This window comes from Sciurus carolinensis, chromosome 4, assembly GCF_902686445.1.
Source record: "Sciurus carolinensis chromosome 4, mSciCar1.2, whole genome shotgun sequence".
NCBI lineage: Eukaryota > Metazoa > Chordata > Mammalia > Rodentia > Sciuridae > Sciurus > Sciurus carolinensis.
In genome coordinates, this window is record NC_062216.1 from 159283360 (window position 1) to 159304717 (window position 21358).

A 21358-nucleotide genomic window follows, 5' to 3' on the forward strand; every position below is an offset into this window, starting at 1 on the left:
CTGAAGCAGGAGGATCACAAATTCGAGGTCAACGTTAGTAACTTCCCAAGATCCTGAGCAACTTAGTGAGACCATGTCTCAAAATAAAAAATTCAAAGGTCTTGGGATGTGACTCAGTGGTTAAGCACCCCTGGGTTCAATCCCTGGCATCAAAAAAAAAAAAAAAAAAAAAAAAATATATATATATATATATATGCATCACCAAATCTCTTAGAAGGTTGGAGCCTAATCTGACACTGGAGCATCTCAGCCCAGGGCTGCTCTGGCATAGCAGCTCTGTAAATTCCAGTCTCCGCCAAGGACACTGGAGACTGAACAGCAGATGCCTCCACGTGGTGCTTCAGAAGGTCCCATGTCACTGCTCACAGTCATTACCATCTCACACTATTCATTTCCACCAAGTTTTGCACTGGGCCTCTGCTTGGTGGACCCTGCACTATCTTTGGGACTCTAGCTGCAAGGGAGTCTGGTAAAAGGCAGGGCTCAGCCCTCCAGCCTCCATGATGCAGAAAGGTCTGGGCTGAAGAGAGCAGCAGGGGGCGCTAGTGAGCCCACAGCCCACCCTCGTCTGTCAGCCGAGTGAACAGGACGCGGAAAGCTGTCAAATCCATTCTTCTTCTCTTTGCAGCAAAATCTTACAACGGTGGCAGTGAAGCACGGCTACAGCAGATTCAGCAAGTTAATACAGGTAAACGCCCTGGGCAGAGGGCTCGGGAGAACTGCCTGTTTTGCATCGTGGTCGCTGATCCTGTTTATGTCACAGCCACTGCTGCCTCTACTTGGGGACACCTCAGTTCTGGAGAGCAGAGTCGCCCTCTGCCTCTCCACTCTCAGTGTTGTTGGGTTTGTGGAGCTCGGTGACGCACATTGGCCGGGTTAGCCATTGGAGTACCAGTGGCTGGGGACAGGGAGGAAGGCAGGATGCTCTGGTGGTGCATGTCTGGAATCACCATCTCCATCGCAGAGATGGGGAAGCTGAGCTGGAGCTCTGGGGGTCTTCCCAGGAGGCAGGTAGAGACTGCATTCAAAACCACGTCTTTCTGATGTCAGAGACTGTTCCCGGGTTTGGCCTAGACCCTTCTTGATCAAACAAAGGATTACGGAGGAGAATCAGGGGGCTCCCCACTCCCCTGAGCAGACCCCACAGGGCTCCAGGAACTCTGTTGTCCCCCAGAGCACATTGCATACCTCTCAGCGTTATCCCAGTGATTCCCAGGAAAGGTCTGAGTCTCAGACCCTCAGGGGGTGCTTGTTAGAAATGGGGAGTTCAAGACATTCAGAATGAGAATCTCCAAAGACATTACAGGCAAGCACCCACCACCCCTGGAACTTACGGCCAGCCACCCCTGTTCACTGGGCCCGGCTGACCACTGACTTTTAGGAAAAGTTAGAAAACCTCTCTGGAGTTCCATAGAAGGAAATGATAAGACCTATTTTATGATGTTGCTGGAATCATTAAAAGAGAAAATGTTCATGAGGCACCCAGGTTGTAGAAGGCTTTCAGAATGATTTCTCCACATTCATCTCCCAGTTTCTGCTTGGGGTATTTACAATCTAGGAACCTTATAAATATGTGGATTATCTCACTATCCCTTAGGTGTTACTCTTTCAATGGAATGTGAGGGAAATGCGTAGCTAGTCCTTCAGAAATTAAGATGTTTGGGTAGAAGTGTCAAAAAAAAAGACACTCACTAAAATCTAGGTTTATTTCCCTATTCATGAAAGCCTAGAATTTGACTTTCTGACTTGCTTTGTAAGGAAGTGTGGGTCAGAATGTTTGGGATGTGATAAACCTATAGTTTCTGGCCGGGTGACTCTTGAGCCAAGTGGAGTCCTGACAAGCCTGGGGCGCGGCTCAGACGTGGCAGCTCAGAGGGGCCTCGTGCCTTAGTGGCCCAGCCCGGCTGCACGGCAGGTGCTCACGCCAGCGAGGGGCTGGCTCCCTGTGTTTCAGGACTCGGGCTTGCTGAGTGTCATCACTGACCCCATTCACACCCCTGTCACTCTCTTCTGGCCCACGGACCAAGCCCTGCAAGCCCTGGCCCCTGAACAACAGAATTTCCTGTTCGACCAAGTCAACAAGGACAAGCTGAAGGAGTACTTGAAGTTCCACGTGATCCGAGATTCCAAGGTACAGTTGTCTCCCACTTGCCCACGTTTTCACCTTCCCGAGTTTCAGTTACCCAAAGTCAACCATCATCCAAAATCACTAAATGGAAAATTCCAGAAATAAACAATTCATGTTTTAAGTTGTGCGCCATTCTCAGTAGCATGATGAACTTCTCACCCTCCTGTCCCCTCCCGCCTGAGATGTGGATCATTTCTCCGTACAATGGACCCACGCTGTATATGCTCCCTGCCCGTTAGTCACTGAGAAGCCACCTGGGTCATGAGACTGGCTTTTGCGTAATTGTAGTGCTTATGTTCAGGTAACCCTTATTTTCCTTAATAAGGGCCCAAAGCCCAAGAGCAGAGCTGCTGGAAATTTTATTACAGCATATTATTACCATTGTCTTACTTTAATAGTTGTTAATCTCTTAGTATGCCTACTTTATAAATTGAACTTTATCATGGGTGTGTATGTGTTGAAAAATACAAAGTGTATGTAGGGTTTAGTACTACCCATGGTTTCTGGCATCCCCTGGGGGTCTTGGAGGGTGTCCCCACATATAAAGGGGGACTACAGTATTTGTTAAATGCAGGTGTGAGTGCAGGAATGTCCCCAGGGATGACAAAGTCTAGTGCGGAGGCTCTGCTGTCCAGGAACTACTGGTGTGTCCTAGGCTCCACAGGGGATGGAGGCCTCACCTCCCCTCACCCATTGTGGTTAGTTGCACCCTGAAGTCCACCACCCTCGGTTCTGTTCCTTGGACCTGCCATTACTGTTTTGATTTTTTTTTTTTTTTGGAGCAGAGGTGGAGGGTTAATTTTAAATTTTAACCAATACCCAAGAGCTTCTTTCCTCTGGTGGACTGTAAACCAGCCTTTCCCTTCCTGGATTCACACGGTAGAATGTTTGCTGACAACATGCCCCAAGGTTTTCCAAATGGATTCTTTCTCTCTCCCAATTCCAAAATGTCTGACAAGCAACTGGCTGGCTTTTTGTTTTTGTTTTTGGTACTGGGGGTTGAACTCAGGGGCACTTAACCACTGAGCCACATCCCCAGCCCTTTTTTGTATTTGATTTAGACAGAGCCTCACTGAGTTGCTTAGGGCCTTGCTAAGTTGCTGAGGCTGGCTTTGAACTCGTGGTCCTCCTGCCTCAGCCTCCCCAGCCACTGGCTTACAGGCATGTGCCACCACACCCTGCTGCAACTGGCCAGTCTTGATATAATCAGCCATTGATCCCTGAACTGATCAGCTGAATCAGAGAAGCCAGGACTCCTGTTTCTCCCCAGAGCTGAGCGGTCCAATCCAAGAAGGCGAAATGCCCTGACTTTGGTTTGTTCTTAGCACCTGGAGTACTTTCCTAGGGCCACATAGCAAATCGCCACAGGTGGGATGGCTTGGAACAGCAGAGAGTCACCCGCTCCATTTACAGAGGCCAGATGTGTGCAGGCGAGGTGCCAGGCAAGCCCTTCCTTCCGAGGTGCAGGGGGAGAGCCGTCCCCAGCTTCTCTCCTAGCTCCCAGTGGTTTCTAGACTCCCTGGCATTCCTTGGCCGGTGCCCACGTCCCATCGATCTCCACCCCCATTGTCACAGGGCCATCCCCTCCCTGTGTGTCCACGTCTTCAAAGGGCAGTCCCCTCCCCTCCTCTGCTTACCGCACCACCTGCCTGGAACCGAGTCCTGCTCAGGAGCACCTCACCTCACTATCACACCTACAATGACCCTGTTTCCAAATAAGATCACAGTGTGAGGTCCTGGGGACCAAGACTTCCACGTGACCCGAGGGGCACCAGAAGCCCCTTCCAGCCTAACCCAAGACAGCACCTGAGCCTTCACTGGCCCCCTGCGCTGAGACGGCATCGTCCCGGGGCCCCCAAGCATACACGTGGGGCGGTGGCCATTTGGGACTTCCGACCTCCAGCAAAGCCCACAATTATTCTTTCTTTCAATCACATCTACTGTCATTCTAAAGCCGGAATTATTTTAACTCGTGCAAAAACTTTTGCATCTGCATTAGGTTCCCGGACAAAGCTCCTTCCCAACCTTCTTCAGCCCGAGGCAGGTATTCATGGGCACTTCTCTCCCGCAGGTGTTAGCTGCCGACCTGCCCCGATCTGCCTGGAAGACCCTGCAGGGTTCGGAGCTCAGTGTGACGTGTGGAGCTGGCAGTGACGTCGTGAGTGTCCGCACCAGGGGCAGGGACTGAAAGTACCTCAACAGCAAGCTGTGCTCCAACCTCCTCCCATCCAGAGATGCCCAGCTCTGTGCTCCGGAGACAGCAAGCTCCTTTTCCTGTGCATTCGGGGCTGCTGTCTCCGGGAGGGCAAAGTGGATACAAAAAACCTGGGAAATCCTGGCCAGCCTGGCCCCCGCGGCTGCTGGCAGGAAACCCCCTAGCTGGAGGACAGCAAGTTCCGATTGCTTTTTTTTTTTTTTTTTTTAATACTTCCAAAAGTAGGAAATGCACCACTGTTCCTTTCACTTCCTTCCCAGCCTCCCTGTGGCCTCACCTCCAGCCCTGTTGGAGGTCAGTGCCAGCCCTGGGCTTCACTTCCTAGACCAGCCCACAGAGAGAAGGTCTGCCTTTTCACCCATTTTAGGTTACTTCCTAAAAACTACCTTCCATCATTCCATATAATACATAGATCTGATACCATTAAACTGCATATAATGGGAATTCAAAAATGACAGTGGATTAAACATATAAGAATTTATTATCTCTGGAGGTGCCCAATCTGGAACTAGTGGGAGAGGTATTTTTCTTCCTTCTCTACAGCACATAGTTCTGGCTCTAAGTCACCTCAAGGTCTAACAGGGCTGCTGGGACTCCAGCAACTGTGTCCACTTCCCAGGAAGGAGGAAGGGAAAAAGAGATGCATTTTCCAGTTGAGTCAATTTCTTTTTAGGAGCTTTCCAACAAGTTCCATCCGGCCTACATTTTGTGGTCAGAGTCCCTTTGGTGTTTGAATCGTAATTGCATTAACATTTATAACTGAGTTTGAGAAATATTAGCATCTTTTCATTCCAATTTTTAGAAAATTATCACAGTGTATTACACTCTTGAAATTATCATACTATCTCCAAAGTGGACTCCCATCTTGAAGGATAACAACACCCACAGCTTACTCTGTATGCTGATATTGCTTTCAGAGCACTTTGTGATATTGACCCTTGATCAGTATCCCAACCCTATGGATCAGGAATCATTAACTATTTACTTGGTGAAAAAAACTGAACCTCAGAGAAGTTCAGTGATTTGGCCACAGTCACACAGCACACGAGCAAATATGCATGGCTCTCCCCACAGTTTTCTGGGGTTCCTTGCAGTGAATCCCACTCTCTCTACCCCATCTATGGATGTGGACATTTATCTTTTCTTGTCTCACGGAACTTTCTACAAGCAGTTCACATCTTGGCGGAAGAATGTACCCATCAACTTAGTCGCTGGGTGTCCTTGGGGAAGGAAGCCCCAGGATTGTTGGGAGCATGAAATGAGATGATGTGTCCAGATGACGCTGGGATGTGGAGGAGGAGTTAGCATTATCGTTATAAAGTCGAAGCCCATCACTCGCATCTCCTGGAAGGGAAGTTGAACCAGGCGCTCTGCTAGATGCTGGTGCTGAGTAAGAAAACTCAGTGACTGACCTGAAGCGGCGGCCGCAGCAAAATGTATCCTGAGCTAGGGCAAGTCATCGTTGCTCCCCCGAGACCCCCACCTGTGCTTCTCCTGTGTGGGTTCGGCACTGCCAGGGGCCAATCGAGCAGGCACTGAGATGCCTATGCTATGTGACCTTGAGCAGGTCACTTAACCTCTCACTGCCTCGGTTTCCTCCTCTGCAAATGGGAGTGGTCACAGTCGATACGTCCTAGGGCTGTTGCTAGGATTAAAAGAATTTGCACAGGTAAAGGGCATAGAACGGAGCCTGGGACATAGTAGTGCCGTTTGAGAGAGATGTGTCGGTGATGGATAGATAGATAATGGATGATAGGAGACGGAGGGATGATACACAGATGGTAGATGGATGCATCGGTAGATTTTTTTCCACTTCTTGCTGACTCTTGCAGGTTAGGCCACCTTATATGGCCTGGGAAGTAGGAAATCTGAGGGTCTGCTGACTCTCTCTCCCCCCCTCTCTCAGGGCGAGCTCTTTCTAAATGGCCAGATGTGCAGAGTTGTGCAGCGAGAGCTCCTGTTTGACCTGGGCGTGGCCTACGGCATCAACTGTCTGCTGACGGACCCCACCCTGGGAGGCCGCTGTGACACCTTTACCACTTTCAATGTCTCGGTCAGTCCTAAACCACCACTGCGGTAAGAGCACCTCGGGCCAAAGAGCAGCCCGTGATCCCGCGTAGGCCCCGCCAGGAACCAGGGAGACCAGCGCCACAGAGCTCAGGGCCCCACAGGAGAATTCTCCACGTCAGGACCCCCAGGCATCTTCTCAGCTCCACCCAGGCCTTAAATATGCCTGCTTATCTGCCCGGCCAGCGGCCAGTCTTTCATTCCCTCGCCCTTTAGAAACCGTCCTGGGCTGCCCACCGGCGAGGCCTCCGTCCATTTCCTCATCGATCCATCCGCGGGGCAGGCGGGTCTGCTCTCCTACCAGACAAAGGCTGCGGAATCGCCGCATGTGGACGGCTCAGTACTCACGTGCTGACCTCGTCAGGGTCACTCCTCCGCCCCTGCCATTCGTTAAATGCCACCTCTGAGGTGGCCACTTTGCTCGGTGTGCCACTAAAACCCAATAACAGGAGTGGTCCCACCAGCTCCACTATGTGGACTTGGAAGTGGAATCTCGAAGGGGAGGCGACCTGGCAAGGGCAGCACCCGTTGGCGTCAGTACCTAGCCTCGGGCGGGAAGTACCCCACATCTGGGGTACCCGTCAGCCAACGCAGGAAATGACATCGACTGTCCCTTCTCCAATAGCGCTGGTGGCTTCTTAAGTTCCAAAGTTTGTTCACGCACGTTTCTCCAGCTAATGATTTTCTCTCATCAATACCCTGAAGACCAAGAATCTCCCCCTCTACTTTATGCATCATAAAGGCAACGATCAGGGAGAGGAAGGTGCGAAGGTATCGCAGCCAGTTTAAAATGGAGCGGCACCTGCCTCTGCTGCCACCAGACGCCCATGTCCCACGGCCCTAGGCCAGCTCTGGGTAACAGGGGCTTTTTGTTAAAAAACCCAACCAAAGACGAGGTCCGAGAGAGACCTCCAGAATTCTCCATGGCAAATCTGCAGCGTGTCTGTTTTTATCTTCTTGATCATGGCCAGAATCTCAATTGATATGACAAGTTCTTAGCCATCCAGGTGCTAAGCAGGGACCTTGCCCTGTGTTCTCCAGCATGCTTGACCTTAGTGTCTCTCTTCTCGCACACCAGGGGGACTGTGGGAGCTGTGCCAGCACTCCCAGATGCCCGCGGTGGAGCAAACCCAAGGTAATCAATCACGCATGCGTGACGGTGCTCGGAAAGCCCTGGCAAGCTGGTTATCAGCCCTCAGCCTTCTGGTGTGCGTGAGTGCGTGTGCTGGTGGAGGGGTCTGGGGTGTGCAAGCAAATGCAACCTACAATGCCAAGCCAGTGGGGTAAGAGCTGTACATGCCTAGGCAGCCCAGTGACCTACTGCGCATCCCCTAGGAACTCTCCAAAAACTCGAGGTTACAGACCCACAAGACACTTCAAAAATGGTTATGATTACAAAATAACTGCTGGGTTTTGTTGGCTGTTGTCTACCAGGTCCTATGCTCTGTGCTGGGTCCTTTATATATTGATTTTCCCTATTCCTCATTGTAAGACCTGGAGGAAGGAATTTTTCCATCCACTTCATTCATGAGAGGATGGATCAGAGAAAGCACACAGTGAGCCCAAGAGAGCACAGGCAGCAAGAGAGCAAAGATAGAATTCAGCCCAGAAACTCATGTACAATAATGGTCAGGCCAATGAATCTTGTAGTCCACAGATATGGGGTTAAATTCCACTGATCTTTGGCAAGTTACAGGGTCTGTCAGTTTTTGCCTCTGTAAAATGGAGCTAAGAACAATCCTATACTTGGCCCTTGGGGGAAAAAAATCTATTTTAGTAGTGGGTTTTCTTTTGTTGTTGTTTGTTGGTTGGTTGGTTGGCTGGTGCCAGGAATTGAACCCAGGGGCACTTAACCACTGAGCAACATCCCCAGTCCTTTATTTTAATATTTTCTTTAGAGACAGGGTCTCACTGAGCTGCTTAGGGCCTCGCTACACTGCTGAGGCTGACTCTGAACTCGGCATCCTCCTGCCTCAGCCTCCCCAGCCGCTGGGATTACGGGCGTACACCACCATGCCCGGCAAAAAAAATATTTTAAAATAGGGGTACATTTCAGTGCCCGACACATAGTAAGTGCCCATTAACTATTGATTTTTATTACTTATTCCAAGTCAAGCCTCTTCTGCTCTACACATAAATCCCTAACAAAAACATCTCTGCAAAACAAAATGTAGCCCGCATCCTCTTGCTGAGGATGGGGGGGGGGGTGTCTCGTCAAACACCTTCCCTGATGGGAAACGATCTCTGCCCAACTCCCTCTCTGCTACCATGACATTAGCAAACAGCTCCTAGGGTCAGAAAGTCCTTCCTCCCCAGAAGGCGACCAAATCCTGCCCTGCACTGTGGCTCTGTCCACTCCCTTGACCAGGGGCCTATGGCATGGCCAGTCCCTGGCAGTACTGGGATCCTCCAGTAGGGGGCGGGCAAGAGCCCCAGCCCAGGAAGGACACGAAGGCATGGCTGGGTCCCCTCTCTTCCTTTAGGGGGTGATGCAGAAGTGTCTTTACAACCTGCTGCCGTTCAAGAGGAACCTGGAAGGCTGCCAGCGGCAGTGTGTGTTGGTGATCCAGCTGCCCAGGTGCTGCAAGGGCTACTTCCTGCCAGACTGCCAGGGTGAGGCGCCTCTTCCCGCCCTGCTGCTCTGAAGCTGTGCAGGCTCCCAAACCTCTGAGAGGACCCAGCCCTGAGGAGGCCGGGGAGCACCCTGCTTGTGATCTCAGCCCCGAAAGGAGCACCCTGAGGAGTCTTATTTATTCATTTGCATACTTTGCATTTTACCGAGTTGGGATTCCACCACCCACATGTCCTCTAGCTATCCACCCTTCTGCTTAACATTATAGCGTAGGTATTTCCCATGGAGCTAAAGCAACATGTGTTTAATTTTTTGATGCCCTGCCACATCCATGATATTGATAAGCATGTCTGTGTACATGCAGTTGGTAGGATTCTGCCCTTGAGAGATGAAGTCCTGGTGTGGTCCATGTGGACCATAATTTCCTGAAATCCCATTATAGATTGTCTAGCAATTCCTCCCTCCTTTGGGCCCATCCTGCAACCCCGTGGCTAGATATGACTTCCAGTAAATAATACAGCAATAGCATAATGATGGCCTACAAGGTGTGTCCCACCTGCCACCAGTGTTCCCAAGCAGGCATGCTGGCTAGTGCTATTTCCCATATACATCCTGGCCACAATCCCTAGTGAGCAACCCCTAGCTGATCCCATTTAATAGATGAGAAAATAGAGGCACAGAGAGGGTAAGAAGCAAGCCCAAGGTCCCACAGCCTCCAGAAGCCATGATCTGCACTACCGTAACACTTCACTCATAATAATCTAGTTGGGAACCTTCTGGACTGAGAGCCCCCAGGCTCCAGCCTCCATCACTGAAGTGTGGACCATTCATAAAAACCAGTGTCCTGTACTTGTTCACTGCTTTAGATTTCCAGAATGCTCTTGTTATAATACTTCATAATGTGACACAGGTCACGCAGGCACTACAGCATGATCATATCGTCAGCCTCTTCATCGCTTAAGGCTAAGAAAACCAAAGCTCAGAGCAAGTTCAGTTCTCAGCCCAGATCTACTCCCACCCAGGCCTCCTGACTCCCAAATTCGGTGCGCCATCCCGCCTGTTGCCCTGCCAAGGCACAATCCTATCGGATGCCAGTAGCCTGCCCTCAAGATCCCCTGACCCCCAGAGCCACCTCTTGGACGTCAGAATCTACAGCACGTTCAGGACGGCGCTGAGCCACCCGGGGTCTGGGAGGCTGGGGAGTCACAGCCGTTCCATCTCTTCCAGCCTGCCCCGGAGGACCCGATACCCCGTGTAACAACAGGGGCGTCTGCCTCCAGCAGTACTCGGCCACGGGACAGTGCCAGTGCAGCACCGGCTTCAACGGGACTGCGTGCGAGCTGTGCTGGCCGGGGAGATTCGGGCCTGACTGTCAGCGTAGGTGGCCGCCTCCCTGGCTGTCTTCCCTGTGTGCTCCGCGTCCCCACCCACGCCCTGTGCCTGGCCTGGGGGCACCCTCCCTGCCTCCGCCCCATCCACATCCATCTGCCTTTCCCTTCTCTCGCCCATCCCGAGAGACCTTCCCCCTGGAGTTGAAGCTCACGTCCCAGGCGGTCAGCAAGACGAGCTGTGGCTGAACAAAATCCACTCTCAGTCATTCCACCTCACATACCTATCGAGTCCTTACTAATATTGACAGCTAATGTTTATTGAGTGCCTACTATGTGCCAGGCATTTACTGTCCCATCTAACCCTAACCCTGTGGGGCAGGCACTGATATTATCAGCAACAGGCAGATCAAGAAACCCAGGCACAAGGAGATCAAGGGATTTGCTCAACAGCAGGAATTGTTCTAAGGTCTAGGGATACAGTGGTTGGAGGGGAACGAGGCAAAGTTTCAGCTCTCAAATTGCTTACAGAAACAAAAATAGTTATAAAAGCTAAAAAGACAAAAGGTAGGCATAGGGATCAAGAATCAATGACTCTGTGCACACCAGCTGCAGAGGCTGAGGCAAGAAGATTGTGAGTTCAAAGTCAGCCTCAGCCCTAGGTAATTTAGTGAGACCCTGGCTTAGAATAAAAAATAAAAAACTGAGCTGGGGATGTGGCTCAGTAGTTAAGCACCCCTGAGTTCAATCCCCAGTACCAAAAAAATAAAATAAAAAATAAAAAGAATAAAGGTTCTGTTTGAGAAGACATCCCACACCAGGAGAATTTGCCTAGAGACTCATCAGAGATCATGGGAATATCAAAAGCAGACCAGCCAAACTGATAGCGATGCTGGAAACGTTCTGTGGCTCCTCTGTTCGGTATGGGAGCCACAAGCCACATGGGCTATGGAGCACTCAAAATGTGTGGCTGAGGAATTGGATGTTTTAATTAGCTCAAATTTAAATAGGCTCACGTAGCTAGTGCTACTATAGTGGACCACGCGGACCAGAGGAGTGGCTTTCCTGAAGGAGAGATCAGCAAGGGCAAAGGCCCTGAGTCAGGAGGGGCTTGGCGTGCAGGGACAGCAAGGAGGGCAGCCGAGCAGAGTGGGCAGAGAAGAGGAAAGGAAGGAATGGAATCTGCAGGTCGCCAGGGGCCGGCTCACTTCGCAGCCAGCTGACGGCCATTAGCATGGGAGTGTGACGGGCAGAGGTGGAAGAGGGCAAGCGGAGCGTGTCAGGAGCAGCCTGGAAAGCCTCCTGAGCTCCCTGGAGGGTGTGCAGAAGCAGCCACAGGGGAGGTGAAGCAGCCGTCTCGGCAAGCGCCAGCGGCGAGTTGGGCTAGCATGGTCCCGCTGCAGACGGGTAGAAGGACGGAACGGGTCTATTTCAGATTGCGCCTTAAAACAGAGTCCTCCTCAGGAGCCCCGGGTGAGGGTCTCTCCCCCTGACTGTTCTGTCAGAAGCCACGTGATGCTCTGCACGTCCGGGATCATAGCACTCGTCACATTTATAACCACGAGCGTCATTGCTCCTAGGCCCCAGGGCGAGACCCCTGAAGACAGGAGCCTTCTCTATGACGGTTTCCCTGTAAGCCCGCTGCCCAGTACTGCCTGGGCCCCGGATCAGCTATCTTGCGATCAAAGAAGGGGTTCCTGAGACATAAGCACAGTGCGCCCCGTGCCAAAAGTGCACAGCCGACAGGTGGCAAGGGAGCTGGCCGGCCGGACCTCGGCCTTGATGGCTGATTTGCTTTTCAGCCTGCAGCTGCTCAGAGCACGGACAGTGTGACGATGGCATCACAGGCTCCGGACAGTGTCTGTGTGAAACCGGGTGGACGGGCCGCTTCTGCGACACTCCGGCAGGTCTGTCATGGGAGCAGCCGGCCACTGGCAGCACCGGGCCGAGAGGGTCCTAGTGAGGGTGGGAGTCTGGTGACACCTGAAATGACCAAGCAAGTCCTCCCGTGTTTGCCTTGTGACCTGGATGAACTTGGAGAGGTGTCTTAATGTAGAAGAGTGATTCTAGAACCTCAGACTCCCCGGGCTGGGAAGGACCTTAGCAAATCGCCCCATCTTCCCGCCACGTGGGGGTTCTTAGGAAAGACAGCTGATGCTCAAGAGAGTCTCGGGGAAGCCCCAGGTGGGCCCCAACTCTTCACACCTGGTGCAGGAGAATGGCGGCCTCTCTCCTTACAGCGCTGCCCCCTGTATGCACGCCTCCTTGTTCGGCTCATGCCACCTGTATGCAGAACAACACCTGCGAGTGCCACCTGAACTATGAAGGCGACGGAATAACCTGCACAGGTGAGACCCCTTCCTGCACCTGTGGAACAGCAGCCAGGTGCAGGAGCAGGACCTGGTCCCCGTGCTGTGCCCGGCCCAGCTCCCCTGCTGCCTGCCTGGCCTCCCCGTCCACACGCATGCTCTCTTTGCTCATCTTCCTTACTGGGTCTGCCCACCTCCCACGCCATGGCTTTAGAATTGTTTGGAAGATCAGGATGCACTTATTGTAGTGTTTTTCTAACTCTACGAGTCATCTAGTCGTACTCCAAATACTTCAAAAAATCCAGGTGCTACAGTATTAGAATTTAAAAAAAAAAAGTCGCATCCAGACATACTCTGCGCTTCCCTGAGAACACTGTGGACATTGTGAAGTCTGTCCTTGGTGGTTAGGAAGTCGCTCCAGGGCACTCCAGAGGGCTCCGTGCTCAGCAGTGGCAGCACAGCCACGCTTTCTCCACTCTGCCACTCTTAGGTAGGGCTTGGGTCCCCAAGTTATGACCTCAAGATCTCAACTGGCTGCCACAGACTCCAGCACACAGAACTCAGCCAGCGTTCCAGCTGTGCGGAGGCGGTAGCTAGCCTGTTGGGGGGTTGTGAAAACCAAGGTCCTGAGACCCAGCACCAGACCGTGGGGTCAAACCACCCTGCGTTCAAATCCCAGCCCTGCCACATCCTAGCTGCTCTACCTCTGCTGGGTGAGTTAAGTTCTCTGGGCCTCTGTTTATTCATCTGTAGAATGGGGTCAACAATGTCTGTCTCACAAAGTGGTCCATATTGCACCAACCACACACACACACACACACACACACACACACACACACACCTTTATTCTAACTTTAAAAACTCAAACTTGTTCTGGAATCTACTACGAAAGTGGGCCTAGAGGTATGTGACCTGGGGGTGGGGGCGGGTGGGGGAGGTGGACAGAGGTCAACAGGACGGGTCCGTGAGAGCGTCACAGGGTGTAAGCGCTGCACAGGCTCCCAGGGAGCCACCGTGCTCGGGCCTCAACGGCACACGTGGGCGTCTCTTTCCTCCCCAGAGCACTGCAGCCCCGGCCTCAAACCCAAGTTGCAGCCGGTGGTACGCAGAGCCTCTCTCCCCGGCTCTTTCAGTTGTGGACTTCTGCAAACAGAACAACGGGGGCTGTGCCAAGGTCGCCAAGTGCTCCCAGAAGGGCACCAAAGTCTCCTGCAGCTGCCCGAAGGGTTACCAGGGAGATGGCCACAGCTGCACCGAGGTAGACCCCTGCGCAGACGGCCTCAACGGCGGGTGTCACGAGCACGCCACCTGCAGGAAGACCGGCCCGGTGAGCCGCCCTTCCTGCCAGCCTCCCCTCCCTCCTCCGCCGGCCCCGCCTCTGCCTCCCTTTGGCCTCCTCCCCAGCTTTCTGCCTGCTTCGGTCTGTTTCTTGTTAAAAGTGGGATAAGTGTAATATGTTATCCTCAACAGAAAGTGAACAGTAGTGGGAAAACCCAAGCAAAGGCTATGGTTTAGTAAGAAACTAACATTAATTTCTTAGTTTTGACAAGGGGACTATGGTCAGATAAGATGGTGACATTAGGGGAGACCTGGTAGACTGCAGAGGGCAGCTCTCTCTGCTACCTTTGTACCTTTCCTATGAATCTAAAAATATTCAAAGTTTCAGGTGTATTAAAAGAATTGATCGCTGGGCACGGTGGTGCATACCTGTAATCCCAGTAGCTGGGGAGGCTGAGGCAGGAGGATCGCAAGTTCAAAGCCAGCTTCAGCAAAAGCAAGGCGCTAAGCAATTCAGTGAGACCCTGCCTCTAATAAAATACAAAATAGGGCTGGGGTTGTGGCTCAGTGGTCGAGTGCCCCTGAGTTCAATCCCTGGTACCAAAAAAAGGGTTGGAAGCAGCGGAGTAACAAGTGACATTCATTCAATCTTATGGGGATAGAAGCAGCGCCCTGTTTCTCTGGTGGGAAGAGCAGAGGATGGGAGATAACACCCATCGCTGGTCATAAACACAGATGGAGTCAGATAGCCTGTGAGACTCGGCTCCTGGACTTATAAACTGCGTGACCTGGGCTTGGCTACTTAATAGCTCTGAGCCTCAGCCTCCTCCTTTGTAAAATGGGCCTCATGGTCACATAGACATCACAGGGTTGATGTGGGGATTAGATGAGATGACTCACTGGTTCCACCAGCAGCCAAGCACCTCTGTGGGTTGTCGCAGGTGCCGGAGATGCAGCATCGGAGACAGACGGGGCCCTGCAACCCCTGGAGCCTGCACACCAGTAGAGGGAGGGGGCAGGCTTGGTACATGAACTCCTTGCAGAGAGGCAAGTGCCCAGGCCAGGCCAACGTGCTAGAAAGTGCTGGAGAGCTACTTGTGATGGGTGCTCAGGCGCTCTCTGAGGAAGCAGCACGTATGCAGAGACGAAATGGGTGTTGAGGTTCCATCGAGCCTGTCCAAAAGCAAGAGGTAGCCATCACCGCCCCCACTGGACAGGAGGTCCCTCCTCTTGGTTCTTCCAACACCTCCTCTGCTGGATGGGGGTCCCATCCCTGTTGCTTCCTGTCGGGCAACAAGGTCCGATGTACCTCCTCAGGGCCCGCCTGAGGAGAATACGGGGCCGGGCAGAATGATGAGTATCAGTGGCAAAGGAAACACACCAGACCCGGGAGGTCTGTCAGTGCAGGAGGCACAGCAGGAATCTCGTTTATTGAGGAAATCACTCAGTGTTTATGTAGGGTGGGGGCTAGGCGGGAACCAATCAGCTTAAAGGTCAGCAAGGCGTGGGAGGTTCACGCAGGCGAGAGTCCCATAGGACCATATGGCAAGCACGAGCTGATCACGTCGCGGAACTGTTGTTAACCAGTCCCTGACGGTGGTCTGATTTATCGTCATTAACTTTTGAAACCACCTTTGAGGCCTTGATCTTGCTCACTCGCCAGGGAGTAAGGAGTCAGCCTGAGTTAGTTAACATGTCACTAGTCCCAACACATCCCCAAATCCTGGGGTCCTAGAGAGGCTTTTTCATCTCGGCCCACTGTCTTCCCACAGGGCAGGCGCAAGTGTGAATGTAAGAGTCACTACGTGGGGGACGGGCTGGACTGCCAGCCAGAACAGCTGCCCCTGGACCGCTGCTTACAGGACAATGGACAGTGTCATGCCGACGCGGACTGCACCGACCTCCACTTCCAGGGTCAGTACAGCTGGGCACCCGGCCCAGAGCACCTTCTGCCAGGTGTGGGGAGGGGACCTGCACAAGAGGAAAAGGAGAAACAAAGCCTAATTTAAACAGACCAAAGAGTCCTTGCCCAGTGTGGGCGCCCGAGGGGCAGAGGAGACTCACCACCAGCCCCTGGGCGGCGGGAAGCAGGACGGAGCCCAAAGGCTGTCTGCCACGGGTTTCCCGTGCTGGCGCTCCCCTCATGGCTCAGTAACCCTACAACTGTTGACGGCAACTGATCCAAGAAGCACAGCTCAGGCGTTAGGAAACAAAGACAAAGACTGCAGAAGCAATTTGCTTAGTAGTTGATTGGCACTTACCCCGTGCACTTCCAGGGTGATTTGAGTGGCGTACAACAGACTCACAGGTATCATAAAACTAAGAAAACACAAGCAAGTAAAAAGCCACATGCAAGTGCAGAGACCTGGGTGACAGGGCATCTGAAATCCAATGGAGAAAATCCACAAAGGACCCATAACCATTGCTCTGAGCCAAGGCAAAGGGGGCATCAGCGGTTTCCAAAGCAATACAGGGCACTCACATTAGGCAAAATACAGGGCACTCACGTTACGGCCCACCAGTCCTTCTTGGAGCTCTCTGAGTGGACTTGGCTTTGTTTTATAGATATGGTCGTTTTAATAAGGCAGGTTTTACATATCTCAGTAACAGCTGTGAATTAACTTCTGTCATATATCAAGTCCTGAGACCTCAAATCCTTCTGAGAGGCAGAGGAAGCATAAGCAGAGAAAATACACAGGATACCTGAGCTGCTGTGTGTCCTTTCAAGAAGATTCCCAACGTAGTTGAAGTTTTGTTGGTTGGTTGGTCGGTACCAGGAATGGAACCCACAGGCATGTAACCACCGAACCACATCTCCAGCCCTTTTTATATTTTATTTAGAGACAGGGTCTTGCTAAGTTGCTTAGGGCCTCACTAAATTGCTGAAGCTGACCGAGGCAGGAGGATAACAAGTTCAAGGCCACTCTGGGCAAGTCAGTGAGATGCCATCTCAAAATGAAAACGGTCTGGGGATGTAGCTCAATGGTAGAGAGACCCTGGGTTCAGTCCCCAGCACAGCAGAAAGAAACATACTAGAGGGAAAAATCATATCATTATTGGCAAATAATCATGATTCAACGTTAAGTTTAAAAAGACTTCAGAAAACTGCAGTATGCTACCACACTTATATGTGGCATATAAATGAATAGAAACAAAAGACTGGAAGAATGTGGAATCAGACTTAAAAGTTACCCCACACTGTAAAAATCTAGAAGGAAGTACACTGAAATGCTAGCCGGGAGCAAGGATTATTTGCGCTAAGTAGAATTATAGGTGAATATTATTTTTTTTACTTTTCTGTATTGTCCCAATTTCTCTGATGAAAACATCCTTCTTTTTATTTTATTTTAATTGACACATAATAATTGTACATATTTTTGGAGTATAGTGTGATGTTTCATACATGTCTACATTGTATAATAATTAAATCAGGATATTTAGCATATCCATACCTCACATGTTTTACCATTTCTTTGTGGTGAGAACATTCAAAATCCTCTCTTCTAGCTATTCTGAAATAGTCAATAGTTTTTTGGTTTTGTTTTTGTTTTTGTTTTTCGGTACCTGGGATTGAACTCACAGGCACTCAACCACTGAGCCCCATCCCCAGCCCTATGTTGTATTTTATTGAGAGACAGGGTCTCACTGAGTTGCTTAGGGCCTTGCTGAGTTGCTGAAGCTGACTTTAAACTCCTGCCTCAGCCTCCCGAGCCGCTGGGATTACAGGCAGGCACCACCACATCCGGCTCAATACAGTTTTATTAACCATAGTCACCATGCTGTGTCAGAGACGGCAGGACTCATTCTCCTACATGTAATGTTGTACCTGTGGACCAATCACTCCCTATCCACCTCCCCTCTACCCACCCATCCTCTGGAACCCACTATTCTCCTCTCTAATTGTACAAGGTCCACTTCTTTAGATTCCATGTATGAGTGAGATCCTATGACGTCTCGTGTTTCTATTTACATAATGTCCTCCAGTTTCACCCATGTTGCTGCAAATGACAGGATTTCATTCTTTATATGGCTGATTAGTTTTCCACAGTGTGGGGGGTGGGGAGTGTGTGTGTGTGTGTGTGTGTGTGTGTGTGTGAAGTTTTCTTTATCTGTTGGTGGACACTTGGGTTGATTTCAAATCTTGGAGAGTGTCTTCAGGCATGCAGATGTTTCTTCCACACAGTTTCATTTCCTTGGGGTGTGTTGGGGGAGGGGGGTTGCTGGATCATGTGGTAATTCTATTTTTAATTTTTTAAAAAACCTGCATATAATGGCCCTACTAATTTGTATTCCCACCAACAGAGTTCTCCCTTCTCTACATCAACCTTTGCTATTCTTTGTCTTTTTGATAATAGCCATTCTAATTGGGTAAGGTGCTATTTCATTAAATATATGCTATTTTCATAATTAGGAAAGAAATAAATATTATACTTTTTCCCAGCCTGATGTATTGTCTTGCTAATGAATCATCAAGATATAACTCAGCCTAAAAAGGAGGATTCGAGGAATATGGAGACATCTAGTTGTTGTTTTAATACTTATGACATAAAACTTGAAAAAAATGAGAAGATTATTGACTCATTTCTTAATCACTCTCATTATCTGGTGCCTTGAGTTATCTTTTTTTAAAATGTTTTATTTGTTCTAATTAGTTACACATGACAACAGAATGCACTTCAATTCATTGTACACAAATGGAGAACAGTTTTTCATTTCTGTGGTTGTACCTGGTGCAGTCACACCATGCAATCATACAGGTCCCTAGGGTAATGATGGCCGTCTCATTCCACCGTCTCTCCCGCCCCCGTGACCCATCCTGTCCCCTCACCCCCCTCTGCCCCATCCAAAGTTCCTCCATTCTTCTCACTCATTATGGATCAGCCTCCACCTATCAGAGAAAACATCTGGCCTTTGGGTTTGGGGGATTGGTTTAAGAAATGAATACCTTCAATGACGTGCTTTGACATAAATGGAAGTGACTTCTGGAGATACCCTGGGGCACCCTGGCCTTCTGCTTTGAAAGTGCTCTGAAGTCCTCTGCTGGCAGCCCACCAGACAGGTGGACTGAGTGGCTGGCTCCTCTCCTTCCTCTTCTAGATACCACTGTTGGGGTGTTCCATCTCCGCTCTCCACTGGGCCAGTACAAGCTGACCTTTGACAAAGCCAGAGAGGCCTGTGCCAACGAATCTGCCACCATGGCCACCTACAACCAGCTGTCCTATGCCCAGAAGGTGGGTCCCAGTAAGTGCACGGTGCAGGCAGCATCTACGGGGAGGGTGTGCTGCAGCCTCCTCTTCGAATGGGGCGACGGCTGCTGCCTTGTTGGAGGTGAGTACAGAAGTTCCTAGGGGCAGTAATAGCCGTCATATCCAACGCCAGGCGTCTGTTATGGGTCAAGCACTGCGGAGGGTCTTTCACTGACATTATCGCCCATCCTTACACTATCCCTGGAAGTAGGTGTTACTTTTTTATTTTTTGGTACCAGGAATTGAACCCAGGGGTGCTTAAGCACAGAGCCACATCCCCAGTTTCCCAGCCCTTTTGATTTTTTATTTTGAGTCAGGGTCTTGCTAATTTACCTAGGGCCTTACGCTAAGTTGCTGCGGCTGGTTTTGAACTTGCAGTCCTGCCTGCCTCTGCCTCCCCACTGGTTGGGATTACAGGCATGCACCACCACACCCAGCATCACTATTCCCATTTTACAGATAGGGAAACTGAGGCTTGGGAAGGTTAAGTAAAATGCCCAATGTCACCCAGCCAGGAGGTGGTAGTTCCAGGGTTCACAAGCAGCCCTGATTCCAAAAGTCTATTCTCAACCCTAACTTCCAACTGTCAAAGCAGAGGCAGAGACTCAAAATGCATCCCTCACAGCTGGAGACCAGAAGGATCAATAACCACAAGCCCCAGTAGGATCTCCCCGAACCCACAAAGCAGTGAGATTCCCTGGAAGAGCAGCAGCTTGTGGCTGCCGAGAGGTGGCGGGAATCAGTGGGGGGTTGCCCAAGCTCCCGTATCCAGCAGGGAGGACTTGGGCTCTCTCAGTCAGGGCTGCGCTTACTCTGGGAAGCAGGAGCTCTGCCCATTTGGAAAGCCAGCCCCTTGGAGTTACCTGCTGGTGGTTTCTCACTGGGAACAGAGGAAGTGGCTGCCTACGTGCTGTGACTTCAGGGCCTTTTCTCCATCCTCCACAACTCCCAAGGGGTCCACCTGCCTTCAGACCTGGGGTGTCTTTACCAAGGAGCAAAGCCTTTGATGCCAGGGCCCGCATCCTGGAGGGTCTGCACCTCTGCCCTCCTTGCTGGTTTTTGGCCATGATCAAACCACGGGAACCTCTGTCCTACTGGCACATTTGCAGAAGAACTCCAGTAACAGGGCATGCCACAGGAACTCTGGTAACAGGGCATGCCAAAGGAACTCCGGTAACAGGGCATGCCACAGGAACTCCGGTAACAGGGCATGCCACAGGAACTCCGGTAACAGGGCATGCCAAAGGAACTCCGGTAACAGGGCATGCCACAGGAACTCCGGTAACAGGGCATGCCAAAGGAACTCCGGTAACAGGGCATGCCACAGGAACTCCGGTAACAGGGCATGCCAAAGGAACTCTGGTAACAGGGCATGCCACAGGAACTCCATCTTTACCTTTATTAGGAGATCGGAAACAGGCTGCCTGGGGTTGGATCTGCTCCTTGCCGACCGTACGACTTTGAGCAAGTTTCTCAACTTCTTTGCCTCAGTTATCTTAACTAGATGATAAGGATTTTCAAAGTTCCTACCTCCTAGGATCGATATGAGGGTAAAGGGGGCTGACACACAAGGAGCCATCACAAGAAGACCGGGCCCTGGCTAAGTGCTGTCAGTGTCGTGATGACGATGTGGTGGCGTAGATGGGGAGTGGTGGCCATGGAGACGGTGATGAAGAAGGATATCTGAGCTCTATCATGAATAAGTTAAGATCTATTAACCCGTAAGCTGAGGAATTTGCAGCAGGGGTAAATGGCTGGCAGTGAATTCCTTCCCAAGAGCAGAGAGAACCAAATGAGAATGAAAGACTTGGTCACCCACAAGAAAGAGACCCCTTGCATTCCGCCTGTGGCTCAATCAACAAAAACGTAGGGACCACCTACTGCATTTCAGGCACAAGAGTACAACTGGCACAAGGGAACTAGCTGTGTGGCGTTTCTGGTCTGATGGGGAATCAGAGATGAATGTGGACTTGCAGCGGGTCACTGATCTTGTCTATGTCCCTGCAGGCTAGTTACCACCTCTGTTCTGCCGGCTGGCTGGAGAGTGGGCGGGTGGCCTACCCCACAGCCTATGCTTCCCAGAACTGTGGCAACGGGGTGGTTGGGATCGTGGACTATGGACCCAGAAACAACAAGAGTGAGATGTGGGACGTCTTCTGCTACCGCATGAAAGGTAACTGCCCCCACCTTCCCCGGGCCCAGGTCATGCAGCTGC

At 51.1% G+C, this 21358-nt stretch overlaps 1 protein-coding gene across 1 annotated transcript in view; it reads left to right on the forward strand.

The window, feature by feature from the left end:
• Window positions 1–21358, forward strand: part of Stab2 (stabilin 2) — a 155650-nt gene that overhangs the window by 122551 nt on the left and 11741 nt on the right. Inside the window, 13 exon segments of the mRNA XM_047551615.1 lie at window positions 629–688; window positions 1955–2131; window positions 4200–4286; window positions 6250–6396; window positions 7489–7545; window positions 8894–9023; window positions 10210–10359; window positions 12113–12217; window positions 12551–12658; window positions 13753–13946; window positions 15670–15811; window positions 18995–19128; window positions 21151–21316. Coding sequence (XP_047407571.1) covers window positions 629–688; window positions 1955–2131; window positions 4200–4286; window positions 6250–6396; window positions 7489–7545; window positions 8894–9023; window positions 10210–10359; window positions 12113–12217; window positions 12551–12658; window positions 13753–13946; window positions 15670–15811; window positions 18995–19128; window positions 21151–21316 — 1657 coding nt within the window.